Source organism: Solanum lycopersicum, chromosome 12, assembly GCF_036512215.1.
Source record: "Solanum lycopersicum chromosome 12, SLM_r2.1".
Lineage (NCBI taxonomy): Eukaryota > Viridiplantae > Streptophyta > Magnoliopsida > Solanales > Solanaceae > Solanum > Solanum lycopersicum.
In genome coordinates, this window is record NC_090811.1 from 1551097 (window position 1) to 1570869 (window position 19773).

The 19773-nt window shown below is 29.7% G+C and overlaps 2 protein-coding genes across 22 annotated transcripts; both read right to left on the minus strand.

The window, feature by feature from the left end:
* Window positions 1-1678: 1678 nt before the first annotated feature.
* On the minus strand, window positions 1679-4117 carry PK5 (protein kinase PINOID 2). The gene is given in 2 exon segments (NM_001321273.1): window positions 1679-2597; window positions 3507-4117. Coding segments are annotated over 2 exon segments (1389 nt in total). The 5' UTR covers window positions 4088-4117; the 3' UTR covers window positions 1679-1789.
* A 9810-nt stretch (window positions 4118-13927) lies between these two features.
* Window positions 13928-18592, minus strand: LOC101266193 (uncharacterized). Of its 21 annotated transcripts, none has more exons than XR_011213275.1 (4): window positions 18408-18585; window positions 16747-16988; window positions 14364-15428; window positions 13928-14249 (listed from the first exon to the last, which is right to left on the minus strand). XR_011213275.1 is itself a non-coding variant. In XM_069292505.1 (3 exons), the coding sequence occupies exon 3, from the start codon at window positions 15417-15419 to the stop codon at window positions 14415-14417; it is 1005 nt and encodes a 334-aa protein (XP_069148606.1). In that variant the 5' UTR covers window positions 15420-15428; window positions 16747-16988; window positions 18408-18585; the 3' UTR covers window positions 13928-14414. The 21 variants fall into 21 exon arrangements, 6 of the variants coding, with proteins under 6 accessions (XP_069148606.1, XP_069148604.1, XP_069148602.1 ...); XR_003244707.2 differs by having other exon boundaries at window positions 14360-15428; XR_011213272.1 differs by having other exon boundaries at window positions 14364-15444.
* Between the last annotated feature and the right edge of the window lie 1181 nt (window positions 18593-19773).

A 19773-nucleotide genomic window follows, 5' to 3' on the forward strand; every position in this document is an offset into this window, starting at 1 on the left:
AGTGTTAACGTAACACTTGAGTCCCACCATTTCTCTCCATACACAAAACTCTCAAAGTCCGTAGAACTAAATTATAAATGCTCCTAATTTAGAAGAAATAAACCTTTATGTATAAAGTCATATATGTTTTTCTACAAGAAAAGGACTAGCAAAATATACGGATTACATATTTTTTTTTTCCTATAAAAAATCCAATTATGATATGAAGAACTTGGGATAAATACCAAAAAAAACATATGTAATAATCCAAATAATTGATAGTATTTGTCAATTTCTTTTATTCACAAGTGGAAAAAAAGGGAAGAAACATGATGGGCTACTTAGATTGTTGGTGCTATTATAATAATGAAAGAAAAATGATTAAGTGACAAGGATGAATCCTAGGCCTAATTAGTTGAAGTACCTTGAGAAGAAAATGTAAAATAAAAAAAGATGTTAACAAAAAAGAGAACAATATTGATGCTAACCTTTTAATTAATTCATTAATCTATTTAGCTAAACTATTCTAGCACATGATTCTTGCTAGTGTTAGAAAAAAAAACTCAAATTTTAAATTTCAACAACACTAAATGAAGTTCAAATCTTTATGAATTTAAATTTTAAAAATAATTCGTGAAGTTCAAATTGATAAACGTTAAAGTCTTTTGAATTCTTTTGACATTTTAACTAGTATCAAAACTTTATATTTACACGAGAATAATAACTAAATCATAAATAATTTTAAAATACTGACCAAAATTAAATTAGCGATTTAAAAATGGTATTTGTAAAAAAAAAAAAAAGTAAAATATTTGCAATTTTTTTTATGCCTAAGTGGAAAAAGGAAAGGGACATGATGGGCTACTTAGATTGTTGGTGCTATTACAATAATGAAAAGAAAAATGATTTAAGTGACAAGGATGAATCCTAGACCTTAGATATTGAAATACCTTGAGGAGAAAAAGGTATAAAAAAAAAAGATATATTAACAAAAAGAGAACAAATTTATTGAATTTATGGTAACCTTTTTAATATTTCCATGATAGATATTGATTGTAATAATGGCTATCACATGAAAACATGGTGACAATTATGTTTTGCCTCTACTTTTTATACGTAACAATTCGGTGCATAGATTAATGGAATGTTCCTAATCTTTAATTTTGATTTTCTAACAAAAAAAAAAAATTGTGAAGGTTTCGTTCAAAACGGATAATATAATATCATATTGATAAGTATATGATAGATGTGAATATTTCCCATCACCTCTATTTGATTTGATGTAATAAATATTAAATGTGGATAAATTTTTATCGTTAAAATTATCTTTAGATTGTATTAGTCTAATAATTGATATTAAAATTTATAGTTTCGAGATACGAGTATGAAGACGTAAAGCTTGATTTACTATCTTTACTACTATTTTGGATAACACACCCAAGAACAAGCTTACTAATGGGCTTCGATGGCGATAAATAATCGGACGATATGGGTGACACACAATGTATCTCCATATAGGCTCATGAAATGATACGTGAAACTTAGTTCGATAGGAGGAGATTGTTGGATGTGCTTTTCATAGTTAAAAAGGAAAAAAGAAGCTACATGTATGAGACGACAATATGTTTTTAAATGACGTGAGACCTAACGAAAGGATAATCATACAGATTAAATCTAAAACAGATAATATCGTACGGGGTGTTAAAAAGAGAAACATCTATATGAAAACAACTAGGTCTTTTCTTCATGTCATACATGATTACAACTTGCTATCTTGTTAATTAATTACCCTAAAAACTATTTACAAAGTTTAGAAGTAATCAAAATACTGAGGGATTTGATAAGGTTCTTCCCTTTGTTTCTTACTCAACTTTGGAACAACACCTCTCATTTTCACCAAATCATTTGGTACTTGTGGTGGCTTAATTGACCTAATCAAAGCCCAATTTACACCTTTAAAAAACTCATGTTTCTTGATTTCAACACTACCTTGTAAACTCCCAATTCTCTTCTTTGGATTCTTCACAAGTAATCTAGAGATCAAGTCTTGAACTTTCACCATTTCTTCATACTCTTTGCTACTACTTATCGCGATCCTTGGGAATGTGAGTGGTTTCTTCAATATGTTAACGAGCGTTTTCTCATTATTCTCTCCTTTAAAAGGAGTAGTACCGAAAATAAGCTCATATAGAAACACCCCTAATGTCCACCAATCTACTGCACTTCCATGACCCTGTCCTGATATTACCTCGGGTGCTAAATACTCGTGTGTCCCAACGAAGGACTTTGATCGAGCATTTATAGGTTCAGCAACGATTTCTTGATCCTCTTCTTGGTTTTCATGGTTTTGTTCTGTTTTTTGTGATAAAAAACAGGATAGAACTGGTTGGATTGGCATAGCACAGTATGAATTTCTTGGGGTTTTGGCTATGGATTTCGTTGTTTTCGACTTCACGAGTGTTGGAACAACTTCATCACATTTAAAAGAAAGATCAAAATCTGAAAGCATGATGTGACCATCTGATCTTACGAGCACATTTTCTGGTTTTAAATCTCTGTATACAATTCCCATCATATGAAGATATTCTAGTGCCAATAGTATTTCTGCAGCATAAAACCTATAAATTAAAATAAAAAATATCAGATCATCGCAAGCTAAGTAGTCAGTACTGTAGAAAAATTGTTTCTGATAGACCCTAAACATTTTAAATAGTTCGAAAAAGAAAATAACGAAAGTGAAAAGATCGTAACAAAATACTAAAGATGTCACAAGATAAAGTGGGCATTTATTAAAAGCTTAGAGGTAAAAAGAATAAGATACAAATGCATGAATATTTGTTAGGTGTAGCTACAAGTCCTATGTTGCTCGACTCTTCAAAATTGCCAACAAGTGTGTTTCAGGTCGTCAAAAATAATGTATTTTTGAAGAATCCGAGACGAATGCAATATCAAAAGTGAAGAGTTCGTGCAATGGCGGAGCCACATATAGTGGATCGACACCTCTTCGTCGAAAAATTACGTTATGTAGCTAGAATAAAAATATTTATATATATATATATTACATACTGACACTTTTGACTTTTACACGATTTTATTTCTTTATATTTTGACACCCCTTCGATCGAATTTTAGCTCCGCAATTATGCGCTACTAAGGCTACAACTATCTCATTATTTGTTATGAAATGACTATATTATATACCGTTAAAATAACGGTTAATTAGTGAATAACTCTATTAATCGAAGATTAAATAAGTTCGGTTAAAGATTACACCAATTAAATAATAAAACTTTTATTTAACATATGGATAAAAAATGTAATTATATCTAATTGATTTAAGTTATATATACTAAGAGGTAATTTACTATAGTAATCAACTTACTAATTTCTCTTAGTTAACCGATTAATATAATTATGGTTTTAAGTTATATAAATAATTTTATGAGTTTCAACTTCAAAATATATGATGAAATGAAATATATACTGTCGATATATATAAGTTAAAAATCAGTTAATAAATCACTTACTTAGCAGAGGAAATGCTGAAACGTTTTCCGGGCTGCCGTTGCCGGACGGCGTGCAAATCGCCGCCGGGACAATACTCCATAACCAAGCACGAATAATGCGAAGCTTCAAATTGTGCATACAGAGTAGGCAAAAATGGATGATCAATAATCCCCAAAATCTCCTTCTCCATCTCCGCTCTCTGCAATTTCTTCCTTATTTCAACAGCTTCTCGATCCACAACTTTCATAGCGTAAAAACACTGCGGTAAACCAACAACCGGATTCCGAATTTCACATAAATAAACACTACCGATATCACCGCCGCCGACTCGGCGGAGTAGTCGGAAATGCTCGAGTTTGATTTGACCTGATTCGACTCGGATCCGTCGAATGAGTTCCCAAGAGATTTGATTGGATTTGTGTGGTTTATGTGAGTTGGAGAAATAGGGGTTTTCATTGCAGAGTGAAATTGAACTCCGGCGACTACTGAAACTGCTGAGATTAGTACTACTCATCCAACTCCGGCGACTGGATTCCGGCATTGTTATTGAAGAAGAAGCCGTACTGTCTTTGTCGGATTCGTCTCGATTTGTGGTGGCCATTATGGTAGAGGAAGAGCACGTTTTTGAGTTTCATTTCAGCTTTCTTCAGGCTTTATATATATAAAGATTTTTTTTACTAGTCCCTCCGTCCTAATTTACGTGACGTAGCTTGTATTTGTGAGACGATAAATCGTTTCATTATAGGTAAAATAAATATTTTAAAAAATTAAATTGTTAAGAAATATAAAAAGGCATAATACATATATTGAATTCTAAACTTGGCGTTAAATTTGAACTTTGACCTCCAACTCTCTTAACGCACAAACAGACATTTTAACTATCCAATTTTTAAATAAATAAACACATAAGTCCTACATGACATAATACATGTATAACACCACGTTAGACAAAAAATGATATATAGAATGACATATAGGACATATGTGTCTATACATATGTGTCTATTTGTTCAACCTTATACAATTTTAAGTGTCTATTTCTGTACATCCAAAATTAAAAGACATAAATGTGATTTGAGGCCAAGTTAAAGGTCACATTTATTTATTATGTCATGTAAAAATGTGTTATACTTCGAAACGGACTAAAAGAAAAAATAAATCGTATAAATTGAGATAAAAGAGAACAGTTGGTTTCTCCTCCACCCTGATATAGTCTTGATTTTCTAAAACGATACTTATTTTGAGATGGAGAGAGTATAATTTGAGCGAGATAAGTACTTGATCTTTTTATTTAACTTGGTTTGAAACAAAATAGTTAAATTAACTAATATCCAATGTGAATTGAAATATAAAATCTTTAAAATGTTTGAGTTTTACATATTTAAAATATAGAAGCTATATAAGAATATTATAAACAATAATAATTAATAATATAAAAAAATTATAAGTAAAACAAAAAAGAAAAGATTAACTTGTCAAATAGTAACTAAGTAAGAGCGCGTTTGAAACGACTAAAGTATAGTACCTTTTAAAGTCCATCTAAATGATCTCTAAAACAAAGTGAAATTATAAAAATATATGATATTTATGTTTATCAAATAATATCATTTTAATAGTTGAAAATTAATTATAAAATTATGTTTGAAATAAGTAAATATGTATATATAAAAGCATGTATTTTATATTTATTAATTTGGTGAAAATATGTTGATGAAGTAAGTATGTTCCTTTAACTAGTCACAACTCAATATCATAACATATGTTGGTTATTTTAATCAAATGAACTTCATAAATTTGTTTTTGAGCAACAGTACTATCACAGAGCTTAAATATTATTAAGTATATTATATAAACTTATAATATACTTTATAAAGCTTTCCACCATCTTTTTAATCATAATACAAAATTCATTTATAATATCATGTGCATTATTTAAAAATTTAATTAGTCTAGAAGCTTTGTTCTCCTCTTTGACCCCATGTCATGGTGTCATACATTAATATATTTTTATTATATACTTTGTATATTTTTTTCTCTTTTTTTATGTCGTAATATTTTGATTTTTTAAATGAATTATCAATTATTTTACATAAATTTTTTTCTCTAACATACATGTAAATATTATTTCACTTTTTAAAAAGTATAACATTAGTACATAATAATAGTGGGTTCTTTAAAATATTTTCAAAAATTAATGTGGATCTATGTCACAAATCCTATTTATAGTAATGGAAGAATTTTATTTTATTTTAGAAAAGAATATTGATGATAATTCGAGGTAATTTTGGAAATGGATAGAACGTGTATACCTTTTTAACACATGGTATCACATTTGTGATACATCATTTTTTTTTTACTTTAACTTAATTGGTTAGGTTTGCTATGTCAAAAATGTATTTAGTTAATTGAGCCTAATTTTATTCTTAATTGAGTATTATGTTGGTGTTAGTTTATTATAATCCTCTTCCTTTATTTGGGATTAAGAGTAGCGATAATGTGAATATACTTATACAAACATATCTAAGTGAACATAGAAGTATTGAAAACACTTTCAAACCTGACGTTATTGCTTATTTTCGCCCTCAAACTATTGATAGTCAATAAAATATCCTTTGATCGATTAACTGAACTTAAATATATTTTCAATCTGTCTCGACATGACATAGCAAATGATCTCAAACTCTTGTAAAAGCGCTTGGGAAAATTTAAGGGTGTATTTCATTTCTGTGGCAAGATCATGGTTGTATTAAGCTCAGTTAGTCAAGTAAATTAATATTTTTAATGCTGTAAATAATTTAAAAATAAACTAATAATTCATAAAAAATGTAAAAGTATTTTCAATACGTATCTCTTAAATTAAAGTATGAAACTATGGTATGAAGGTATTAAAAGAAAACAAGATATATACATAAAAGAAAAATTGTTTTAAAAAACGTACGAATGATTTCTCGTACATAGTAGAGGATATATGACTTTATTTACTTATTTCACATGATGAGGATATAAAATAAACTTTAATTCATATAAACGATCTCAACTTACTTCAAATTGAGACATAATTATTATAGATCGTAATAAAATTTGAATATCAAATAATTATGAGAAAAAAAATGTTCATTTCATGTCATCATTAATGATATAATTATGGATCATGTGGTTTTTGACAATGCTTTGCATATTTCTCGGGCAAAAGCTACCTATTACTCTTTAGATAATGAAATATATGCCATAAATCATGGGAAATTAATTATAACTAAAAAGATTTTATATAATTGGGTGTCAAATTATATAGTAATGAGTTAATGACTTATTTAAAGTCGAAAATGACACCATTAATCTTATCGAAATCAACATCACCATTAGTGTAACAATTATGTTTCAAAATATTTATTACTTTTTATTTTATTTTATGCTATTTCCGTTCATCTATAATTATTGTGTTTGTTTTTAAGTATTAAACGATAAGTATTTTGACTAACATTTTACAATGTAGGTTTTCATTATATTGGTATGTAAAAAATTATATTTTATAATACTTTCGTATAGTTTTTGAACATCTAAATTTTTTGTTTAAAGTAACAAATTCATGTAATCAAATTTCACTTTGAAAATTAATAAATTTGACTTTCGAAAAACGCAACATGATAATTAAAATTGTACAAAGTGAGTATTAACTGAATTTGTGAAGCAATATACACCTATTTAAAAAAATATTCAAAAACATATATTATATAATATTTTTCACTACTATCTTTTGTGAAATCATAAATATAATTTTACGAGTAAATGTAATTTACTGTTAAAAAGATATAAAACTTCCTTAGTGAAAAGGGCAAATATGGATTAAAATTGGTGTATATCATACTTTTCTCATTTTGTAGCATATGAGATTAAACTAATATGTTGCTTGCTGAATTTTTAAAATAACAAATAATTTAAAATAATATATTTTAATTAAAATCAAGACAAATAATTTAATTATTTTAAAAAAAATACTAGTAATAATAATTATTATAATTACTACTATAATTATGTTTGAAGTATATAAATATATTATAATAAAGATACTAATTATTTCTAACTCCAATAACAACAATATTCATGATGAGTATATTCATGAAAAATACTCCTTTATTTTTTTCTACTTTTGACGGTCAAAAAGTTCTGATAAATTTACTATTAGTATGAGAAAATAAAAACTTTGACAGAAAAAATAATAATTACAATTTATTTCGTAAAAGAAGTAATAAAGTAGAAAGTGTACATGAAAATACCCGTGCTCTATTCATTGTCCACTAGCTTTATAGACTTATATACACGTACTCAAATATGGAATCACTATGTAGATTAATGATGATAAATTTTATCGCGGATTTAAGTTATATATATCGATCGTATATAACATATATTTTTTTGATATAATATAATATAGGCCAAATATATAAACAGATTTCTAAATTTGTTGGGTTTTTTCTTTCAGGTACCGCAACTATGTCATTTTTATTGATCATTGAACCACATATAATTTGTTCCTTTAAAATGCTGTTAGTCGATTTTGATCGGCTTTTCTATAGTAAATGCCTTCAATTGTGTTCGAATTGTAATAATTTTGATTAAGTGAATGAAGACAAACCGTGTTAGTCTCATTTGTTTTCTAATGTGTTCAAATGACTTAAGTAAAACACAATTACTCTCCAACATTTTCACTATCAATTGGACTAATGAGTTGTGGAACAACATATGTATCCTTTATCAATACTCCTCACAAATCTGGTCCCACATCAGACAACGGTGTTTGTTTAAACGGAACAAATTATGGGGGTTCAATGATTCAATAGGAAAATGACGTAGTTGAGGTACCCGAGGGAAAAATACCAACAAGTTTAGGGATCTGCTTATGTATTTGGCCTATAATATATAATATTAGATTAATATCATATATTTGATTTTTATATGTTTATAAGTTGATCAGAGTTTTCTCTATCTTTATACGATAAAGATAAGATTATGAAGAAACAGAGTCAGATCTGACATTTTTTCGATTGAAAATTACGCTAGAATCACAGTGACAATATGTACACATTACATTCTTGTGAATTTACATTGTGTATATTGTTAATCATAGTAAATTGGGTTCCGTAATTTTTATTAGGTTTACAACTTACAAAATTATGCTTATGGAGTATAAAAAAGAGTTACTTAGAATTATCTTATACTAATAATTTAATTATGTAAATGTTCTTTTACGTTATAGTACATATAAATATTCGAGCTTGATTCTATTTGAATTTCTTTGGAAAATAAATATATTTTTCGTGTTTATTGTTTACTTATCCAAACATGTGAAAATACATATACCCAACCTCTTTTTGAGTTTTCACTTTACTTCTCCAAAATATCGATTATAATTTAATTCATGATAAGTTTCAGACTTTATTTTAAAACAAATTATGGTCATTATCCTGAGACGTAGAAATCATAAAGTTAAGTTTAAATTATAATTCGCCTATATATGATGCAGTAAATATAATTTTTACGTTGTTCATAAAAATAAATTATTTTTGTAATTTAAACTAGAGACAGAATGAGATCGAATAAAAAGAAAGGAGAGTCTGTAGACACGAAAACTAATAGAAAAACTACCAATATGAAGAAAAAAAATATAATATAGATTTACCTTTTTACACAAATATTTTAATTTTTTTCAGATTCATTGTACTTCTAATTAGTGCAGCTTTTAACCTTTATTATGTTTATGATTATTTTTCAATTGATCTAAAAACATTCCTTTTTAAGTAAAAAAAAAGAGAACTACATATATATATATTGCCAATTAACTGGATCGCACTAAATTAAAAGTTTTAATTTTTTCTGACCAAAAAGATTACAGTCGTGCTATTTAAATAATTATAATTGATGAAGAGTTTTACTAGAAAAAACTTTAATTTTTATTTAGTATATAGTATTTTATTTTGGAAAGAGAATTTGAACTTTGACCTACAAAATTTTTTTACCATTTTTTTTACATGCACTGAATTTTATGAAAAAAGTATTACTGTAAAAGAAAAAAAAAGAGTATTTATCAAAGATTTAATTGAAATCTATTGGCTACAAGTACCTAGATTTTTCACCTACTCTTCTAGGCTTGCAGTTTTGGTAGTTAAAGGTTAATAATAATGAAGATAATGTTATGAAAAAAGATTTGTTGTTTGGAAGTATTATTACCACTATATATCATTGTCTTCTTGTCTAGAGGAGTTTGCTTGTTATTTTTGTCTTTTTATTCGTTTTGAATTTTGTATTCGTTTTGAGTTTTGATTAATTTAGATTTGTGTTAAAAGACTAATCGATGAAAATACGGTAGATTAGAAGATAAGAGGTGAATGATATTGGAAATAGGTTTGGTTAGTTTGAAATGAAATGAAGAAAAGTGTTGTACATTGTTTCGCGATCCTGTTTTATGGAGTTTGATAATTGTGACCTTTCGGGAGAATCGATGATTGCATCAATGATGCAATACTATTGTATCTTAAACTTCTTAGTTGGTTTGTTGTAAAATCCAACCTTAAAACTTTTTCAGCTCACTCGTAAAATCATCTTATCCCCAAGTCTCTTATCTAGGTCAAAGAGTTAAGTGTCCTCGACTAAAAGTGGTTTTATAATCTGAAATTCGAATATGAGATTTTTTTATAAATATTAAACGAAAAAGTACTTATCTCTTCAATATAAATTTTTGTTATTAATTGTTCATGCTTTTTTCTTAATAGATTGCCTACATTATACCTCATTGAAATGTGATCCTTCTCTAAATTATGCATAAACGTGAGATGCTTGATGCGTACAACCTAACAACCAACGTTCCCTAATAATATTTAAACGCAAAACGATTCATGCATCATAACAACATTCCCTAATAATATTTAAACGCAAAATGATTCATGCATCATAACAACATTCCCTAATAATATTTAAACGGAAAATGATTCATGCATCATAACAACATTCCCTAATAATATTTAAACGCAAAATGATTCATGCATCATAACAACATTTTCATGATAGTATTTTATGTAGATCAGTAATTTAACATACTTCAAATTTAACTACTGATTTTAATTTAAAAATTAGTTTTATTTGGAATATTCTTCTATATCAATAACCAACAATCACACACCAAAACATTATTGTAATATTTCATATAGACAAGGATCATATAATTTAATTACCAAAATATATATGTTTGACTCCATTATTTGATATATTGAACTTTTTTCAAAAGCCAAAAGTTTTTTCTTTTGTTCTTATTTAACAAAAAATAAACATTATAACAAAGTTTTCATTTAATTATTTTGTTTCATATCCCCCTTTGTGCCTGCATGATCTTATCATTTTCCCTTTTGGTTGCAATTTTAGTAGACATATATAAGTTAGTATGTAAGAAAGGTAACAAATAAATTGAAAAACTCAAATCTCCATAACTTGCCCCATACATTCTTCTCCCTTGCCTACTAAAATCCCACAACAACTACCAATCTTTTTCTTATGACAAAATCTTTTAATTTGACCTAAATATCATATCTTTACAAGATCCAATTCTTTTATAGTGTTGCTTTTTTTTTGTGTGTGGTTTGAATTAATTAGTTCTTTGGGTGTTTTGTAATGATCAAATGGAATGTGATTCATATGTAACCTAGTGATTTGAGAATCGCGAGGTTTCAGGTCGATTGTCTTGGTGGGCAGAGTAGTTATTACCTCGTACGTGCATTTGGTGGGAGGTGATATATATCCCCTGAAATTAATTGAGATATTGAGAAAACTGACGCGAACACTCCATGGTTATAAAAAAAAAAGTGAAAAGTTAATTAGATAGTGAGTGACAATCTTAATAATATTTGTGGAGCCGTATTCCAAAAAGAGTGTTCAATTGAATATCCTTCCACGATAAACTATATATTACTGTTAATATATATAAAGTGTATTTTTTTTTAAAAAAAAAAGCTTATTAAGAATCTTGGATAAAAAACAGAAAAATAAAGCTAGATATATAGCAATGGGAGGAGTATAAGAAATCAGAAAAAAAATATGTACTTATTTATGTAAATACAATGTTGAACCATGCAATAAAATTAGTATTATACATATTCAAAAAAAAATTGAAAATGACAAAAATCCCCTCATGTTACAGTTGAGGCAAATTCAACATTTAAAGTTCATAAATTTTTGCATCAATTTTCTAATTAATATATAATAAATTAAAATATTTATAGATATTTCGTAAATTTCTTAATAATAAAATAATATAAGGTCTAAGTCAAATTTACTGTGTTCACGTGAACTCATAAGTTCAATAACATATAAATGAATTTTCATATATGGTGTCAACATTTTAAAAGTGAACAAAAAATAAATTCATATAACTATGTTTTAAGAAAAAAAAATCAATGAAGCCGCAATCTAGAGGGTTCATTTGAATTTCCTCAACAAAAATTACATGATATATATGATATTTTAGACTTTTATCGTGTGTATATAAATATTGAACCTCCAAAACATTAGATTAAAGATTGACTGTGTACATTCTATACTCAAACACAAAATTTCATAAAAAAATGTAACGTAAACTCTATACTTAATGGCGGTCGGCCGAACCATCTTATACTAAGATCCTTTCCTCGAAATATATTTAGCTAGGTTGAAATTTTAGATCTCTGAATATATAGACGTACTCTCCTTATCTTTCACGTGTCTTCATTTTTTTCAATATTTCAACACCCCATAGTAAATATTCCAACTCTCACCAGTGTCTGCTCACTCTACACTTCACTCGTGAGGTTATATCGAATACGTAGATAAAAGCATAATGTAAGTGGAAATTAAAACACTTAAAAAGGGGACATGGAGGTATATACTTAGGAAATTGCTTGTGTCTTTCTTTCTGCAAAACATTTTAGCCTTTGTCTGGGGACATAATATTATGGGCAGCTACAAATTAATTAATTAATGGGGTCTAGAAACATTAATTTGTCCTATTTTGTCACTTAGTATAAAAAAAACCTATTTTTTTTTTATAATATATAGTTTATATTTCCTAATGGTCTGCACGTGGTACAATTTTACAAATCATAAAGTTTTAATTTTTGTGAATTTTAAATCTTTCTATTTATGCTGAAAATGTGGAACTTTAATTAGTTTTATGTGTTGTTGAGGACGACAGAATATATGTTTTAAGGAGAGAAAAACTATATTCTTTAATTAAATAATGTTGTAATATTAAGCTGACCATAAAGTAGGTCTCTTGTGATAATTATTAAAAAAAAGAGATCTTATTGAAACTATTCATATACAGTTCATTTTTTAGGATTATATCAGATTTTGAGTTTCATAAAAACAATATTTAGTAATATATTTATCTTGAAAATATTAATTATTTCTTCTTTTTCTTGATCATTTGGGAAAACCAAAAAATAAAAAAAGGAAATTTTATTATGATTCCATAACATTCTTATTGTATATTAGCCAACGCAAACATAGTCTAATACCACAAGTAAGTTGTAGAACGGTAAAATCTACATAGTCTGATCTCGATATTTATAGATTATTTTCGATTATCCCTAACATTCCCCCTTTTTTACATGTAATTGGACCGGTAACGTAAACGAGCTCAAAGTTCGAGATAACAAAGACATAGTATTCAAAATTTTAAGTGAAGGAATATGAAATATAACTTCCTGCAATACACTTTCGTGATAATGAATTTAGATTTGATACACACATGGATGTTATTTGAAATTTTAAACTACAATGTCTCTTCTTGTATAGTATTCTGATCCTCTTGTATTATATTTAAAATTTAGAGATTCAACTAATCAAAGATTCACGTAGCAACATAAAAGTTTATGATTTCGTATTATAATATCACACAAGGCATAAGTTATGGCTAGACATGACTTCAATTTTTAAATAACTCATGCCCCAATGGCCACGATGTCCCGAGTTTGATTGCTACCGTGCAAAAAAATTAAAGACCAACTCATTTGAAGTACAAATCGTGCAATTATACATGCGCGTGTGCGTGTGGGAGAGTGAGAGGTGGTTTAAGACTACTTGTGTAACATTGACTATTGGCTAGTTTAGTTATAGAGGAAAAGAATGAGATATGGGCTTTCTAAGCAAAGAGTCACACATTGACCCAATTCTAAGCTTAGTCCACAACTTCACCACCCCTATTTGTTGATGAGGGGGATACATAAACCTAATGAGCATCGTGTGTGTAATATTTACACAATCAGATCACTTACGAGATAGTATAATAACAACTTACCGTTGCTCCAAAACATTTCTTTCGAATTCTATGATTTTCACGAATTACACCATGCACATAACTCGCGCAAAAACCTGCACATATAGATAACCTGGGACATATATTCGAAGAGACGGGATATGAACAGCTAAAAGCAAAGTGAATATTCCTTTCACGCTGTAGTAGCCAAAGTTGAATAATATTTTGCTTGCAGTAATGGGGTTTATTCATAAGACAAGAAGCAAAACTAGCAAATTGCTTTCCAACTTTATCAATTCAAGTAGATATAAAGCATTTGCATAGCACACAGGATGAGATGAGATTTCATCAAGAAGGACATGTATACAAGTTATACTACTAACCAAACACAATTCTCCATTTCCACTCCATCCGAATCTTGTATCCAAGAAGCGATTCCCCAGCTTTCAGCACGACATATTTTGGACCACGAGGTTCCCTCCACCTGAAAGTGATCACAGAAAACCACTCTCAGGTTGTTGAAATTTCCCAAACAAAAAGGTATAACAAAGAAGAGAAATGAGTTATGACTGTAGTAGTATATGCTACAAGTACCTACAGCGGTAACATTCAAAAGGAATAGCAAGCAAACACATGTTTGCAGCCAGAACTAATTTTCTGGGGTTGGTTGTCGACGCAGGCGTCTCCGGGGACCTGATCCTCCATCAGAGTCGTCATTCTCGTCATCCCTAGTATCAATTTCCCCTTCATAAGTTTCACCCCAAAGTCTTCTTGAAGGTCGTCTCCTCCCAGTTGCCTGAGCCCGGGTTCTTGAGGAACCTGACCAGCTACTACTCCGAGAACTACTCCTAGGTTGGAGAATCCGAACAAAGAGAAAAACAGTCAGCAAACCACCCTCATCAAAGGTTAAACTGGTGCTTTCACTACCCTCTTCTGAAACAGATGACTGCAATGTACTGAGCAGATCTCCTAAATCTCTCTGTCGTTCCAGCCTCCTCCAACTGCGCTGCCTCTCTGGGTCAGCTTCTGTAGGACGTACAAGAGGATGCTCCTGCCTAGCATGCTTACGCAAATCTGTGTATGTGCCACTGAACTCGCATGTCTCGCTAGAGCAGCTTCTTAATTTGGCATTCATGTGACGACGGGCAGAGTCTACAACAATCCAATCATTTATCTGGCCACGGCAGAGAGGGCATAGCATCTTCTTTATTTCATGGTTCTCGCAAGACAAGGCATCTAGGGATATAGAACCACCTTCAGTCCTTTCACCTGGAAGTTCAGACAGAGCTTCTGATAACGTTACAGTAGATTCCGTAATAGAAGCTGAAGCTGGAATCTCCACTTGCTGAGTTGTTGATGCTGAAGCTTCTTCAAATGACTTTTTGAACTGATCAAAACAATTTGAATGCCTATAACTTGTGTCACACATAAAAGGACGACAGCCCTTCTCATGAGAGGCACACAGAAGGAGAATAGCATTATGAGGATGTTCCATACACACTGGGCATCGAGCATCTTCCCAGTCCTTAACATTTTCCTCATTTTCCAAAGGGTTTTTGGACAATGATGACCTTGAGTGACTCGAGCTACAACAGTAAGGAGAAGCTCTGCTCCTATCAAAAGAAACAGACCTATCTCTTCTCTCCTTAGGCATGTTTAGTTTCTATAAGAAAATAGAACTGTCACATGACAAAAAATTATGTAAGCAGTGCTGAAATACAAATCCATGCAGAAACCTTCACCAAAAGACCAATATATAAATTAACATGTGTACACAAACTATGTCAAGTCTAAAAAAGAATTTAAATAGAAAGGCAAACAGGAATCAATATCACATGTCTCAGCCAAATGGTTAAAATGCTTATTCAGTAACATTGTATTAATCTGATCAGTTTAGCATGCATCACGAATAAATAAGGAATTAATGACGTCAGTTCAGATAAAAGGCTGAACAACTAATGTATGACAAAAACAGAAACTATGTCAGAAACAAAACTTGCCGTAAAAGGCTAGAAGAGTATAACCACCAACTTTAACAAAAACACCTAAAAAGATATAACATTCAACAATCATCTAAGCATGAATCCAAAATCAGAAGGAACTAGTGAACACTGTATTTAAGGTCCTCTTTATTCGGGTCCATTTCACCTCACTACTTAGTAAATATTCTTTTTTTAAGATTGTTACACCAACACTGAGAGACGATCTACAACCAGAAGCACAAGAAAAAACTTCATTCAGGCAACTAGAAGGCACCAGATCTGATGCAAGTACAACAGCAACTAAGCCTAAGACACAACTAGTATGTAGTGCCTATTATTTTCTTACATCATGTCCCATTCTTAGCCAAGTCAGCATTCAGATATCATGCGTCTTTCAATCTGCCCGTCTCTTTCTAGGACATCCCCAATCATCGCAGTGTTTTACACATGAACCAGTGCACACCTTGTCAGCATAGGATCTAAACAAACCATACTAAACAATTCTCTCTCATTTATCCTCTATATGAGCTACTTGCATCCTCTATCTGAAGTGATCATTCCTATTCCAATTAGAATCTTTGTTCAATCATATACACCCATAAAGTAATTAGTGAAAAATTCAATAAAGGAAGTGAACTGACAACAGTTCCCATGATGAATACACGGAAATCACACACTGCATATCTTTAACACTACATGAATATTCTCGATATCACCATTGTGTGAATCGCAACAGTAATCAAATATCTAACTCTTTTAAGTTAGCAAAACATGGAAAACAAAAAGAACAGAAGCCGTGTCAAGATGAAATGGCTTTATTAGCCAAATAAATCTATCTCCTACTGAATCTGTCCAAATCCATGAAAACCAAGTTGCACCTAATCCAAATAAACTGGTTGGTACTTCAACTACCATACTCATTCAGGGTTTGTAACACCCAATAGATACATATTCACTTCAAGTAATGAATAGGATTAATTAGGGTGATCATCCACATACCCTGACAAAAATTTTCACATCATGTTATTATATGAAGCATCTTCAGTAGATATCAAGTCCTCTCATCCATGCAACTAAAACAGAACTTCACTTTTCCACCCAAATCTTTGGCATAATTAGCCCGGGTCACTTGGAGCCTGATGGAAAGCACTTCTCACAAGCATCAGCCCAAACCAAAAGGAGCATCCATCCTCACATGTGACTCACCATAAGCAAACCCAGAGCTTTACAACATATTGAGGCTGCAAGACCCAACTGAAAATTCTAAATCAAACCTTTTTTCATACTAACACTAATTCATTTGCAAAAAAATGTATGTATTAATTTAACTCCAGAAGTTCATTTCTTCTAACTCAAAACATCCTAATAAAAAGTTCAAAACTTGACATGTTACTTTTGTCAAATACAACCTAAAGTTGCCAAATTACAGTTCTCAGTCACTCTCCTGTACCAACTCGCTAATACACCAACAGTACAGATGATAACGTGAACACGAACTTGATCAACAAGATTTCCACCCCATACCAACCAGCATTCACAGATCATTAGCAATTATTAAAAATAAAGTAAACATGTAGTTCTTATCTTTAAGTGTTTCAATAATATCATGTGGCCCTTCATCAACTTAATACCAGATCCTATAAGTAAATATCAGATAAAAAGAAACATAATCAACAATCTATTAGCACTACTCACTTCCCAAGTCCAACAAGCTCATGATCTCTCAATAGATTTCAGCTTGAAACATTAGCTCAAGCACTTCTTCTGAAACCTACTTCAACTATAACATGCAACCCAATCTCAATGGAAACAAACACTAAAAACAGCCATAAAAATCCTCAACAAATATTGGCACAAATCATGAACTCAATCAATATCCAATTAAACAAGGCCTGATTAGACTTCAGACACCAAACCCAGTTCCAATTTAATGAATAAACTCAAACAATCATCCAATTTAACAAATCACAAATCCAATTAACTCCTCAAAACAAACAAAACCTAGTTCTCTAGTTGAAAAGGCCTAATTTTGACGTCAAACACTACTCAAATAAAAAATTTCCAACTAAACCAACTGAAACCCACACCTAAAATCAAACATTTCTACTGTTCACCGATTAAAAAGGCCTAATTTTGATGCCAAATACAACCCAAATCAAATTCTGTGAATAAACAGACCAAAACCTACATCCAAAATCAAACACTTCTACTGTGTTTTCCGATTCAAAATGCCTAATTTCGATGCCAAACCCAACCCAAATCAAATTTTGGGAATAAACCGACTGAAACCATCTCTAAAATCAATCACTTATCCAGTTCTCCGATTAAACAAGCCTAACTTTGACCTCAAACAAAAAACCCAAATCAATTTTTATGAATAAACACTAGAACAACCAAAACACCCACATCTAAAATCAAACACTTCCCAGTTCCTAAATTCCCCAATTTCCCAATACCAAAACGCCTAATTTTGACCTCAAACACCAAACCGAAATCAAATTTTACGAAAAGACACTCAAACAACCAAAACCCACATAAAAAATCACGTTTTAAGCAACCAAAACACAATCAAAGGAGAAAAATAAGCAAAATGAACAGATCAAATAACACAACTTGCTGATTAACAAAAAACTATATCAATCTTCCATAAAACGAGTTACCAGATGTTTTACAAACACCGATCTGAACAACCCTTATCGTAGAATCTTCCTTTGTGATGATTCAGTACTCTGAAGATCGAATTTTTCTGAAACCCTAGTGCTTTTGAACAACTCTGAAAAGGCTGCAGCTGAGTTGCCAAGCTGCTATCTTGACTCTTCGATGAGAATGAAAAGACTCGAAATTTATAGGGGGTTAACGAGTATTTATAACAAAAATGAGGGACTTGAGGTGGATTTTGACGTGGCGGAGTAATATTTTGAAAATTGCGAGTTTAGTATTTATATTGAAGTTTCACTAAATTTGAATTCATGTCGATAAGTTTTATATCGAACGTTTTCTAACAAAGACGACTATGTATATATAAAGACTCGAATATGAAACATTAAATTGGTTAGAGTTTGATTTTCATTAGTTTAAAGAATTAAAGTTAAATATGCTTAGTCAAATTAGATGAGAATCAAAGTTGTATTAAAATTATAACATAGTGACAAAAATCGTAACTATTAGATTTGATTTTTGAAGGACATGATTTTTTTTTGCTCTTTTCGATTTTTCATTCCTTTTTTTTAAAATTTATATTTTAAGGTTAAATTATATTTAAATTTGTGCATTATGAAATTATTTTTTCGTAAAAAAAATCTAAATAATATTTTTCGTTTTCAAACATTTGAATATGAACTTTAATTTAAATAAAGAAATCTCAATTATCTCGTAATATCTTTAATAATAAGTCGACGCTGTTTTATTTCTTGCTCTGGCATTCTGGCAAGTAACAACACGCACTGAATGTTTAATTTCAAGAATTTTTTTCTAACTATATATAATTCAAAAAATGAAAAAATATGAAAAAAAAGTATTTTAAGTTAAATGACACAATATACTGCCAAATATTTTTAAAAATATTTCTAAGTGCAATATTAAAGTGAAGGAATATTTTAATATAGATATATTAACATTTTATAAAACAAAATAACAAAAAGAAAAATAAGAGACATAATTATCATGCGATGCACATTACACTTTCAACAAAATAATACTCTCAATGCCCTAATTACTTCTCCACTTTTAGATTAATATATCTATTAAAATAATTATTTACGTAGTGAATTTATCATTTTATCCTATTAATTATGAAGTGAATGAATCAACAAATTAAAATTTTATAAAAAAAGTTATCTTTTCCAAAGTAATTATTGAGGATATAATAGACAAAAATTTTTTTTATCCTTTCTTAATTTATCAAGATGGACGAATAATTAGATACAAATAAAAAAAAATTGATAAGTGATTAAAAATAAAATTAATAAGTAATATATCTTTAGCATAACACTTCATATTTGTGTGATTTGTGTTAGTATGTGCCAC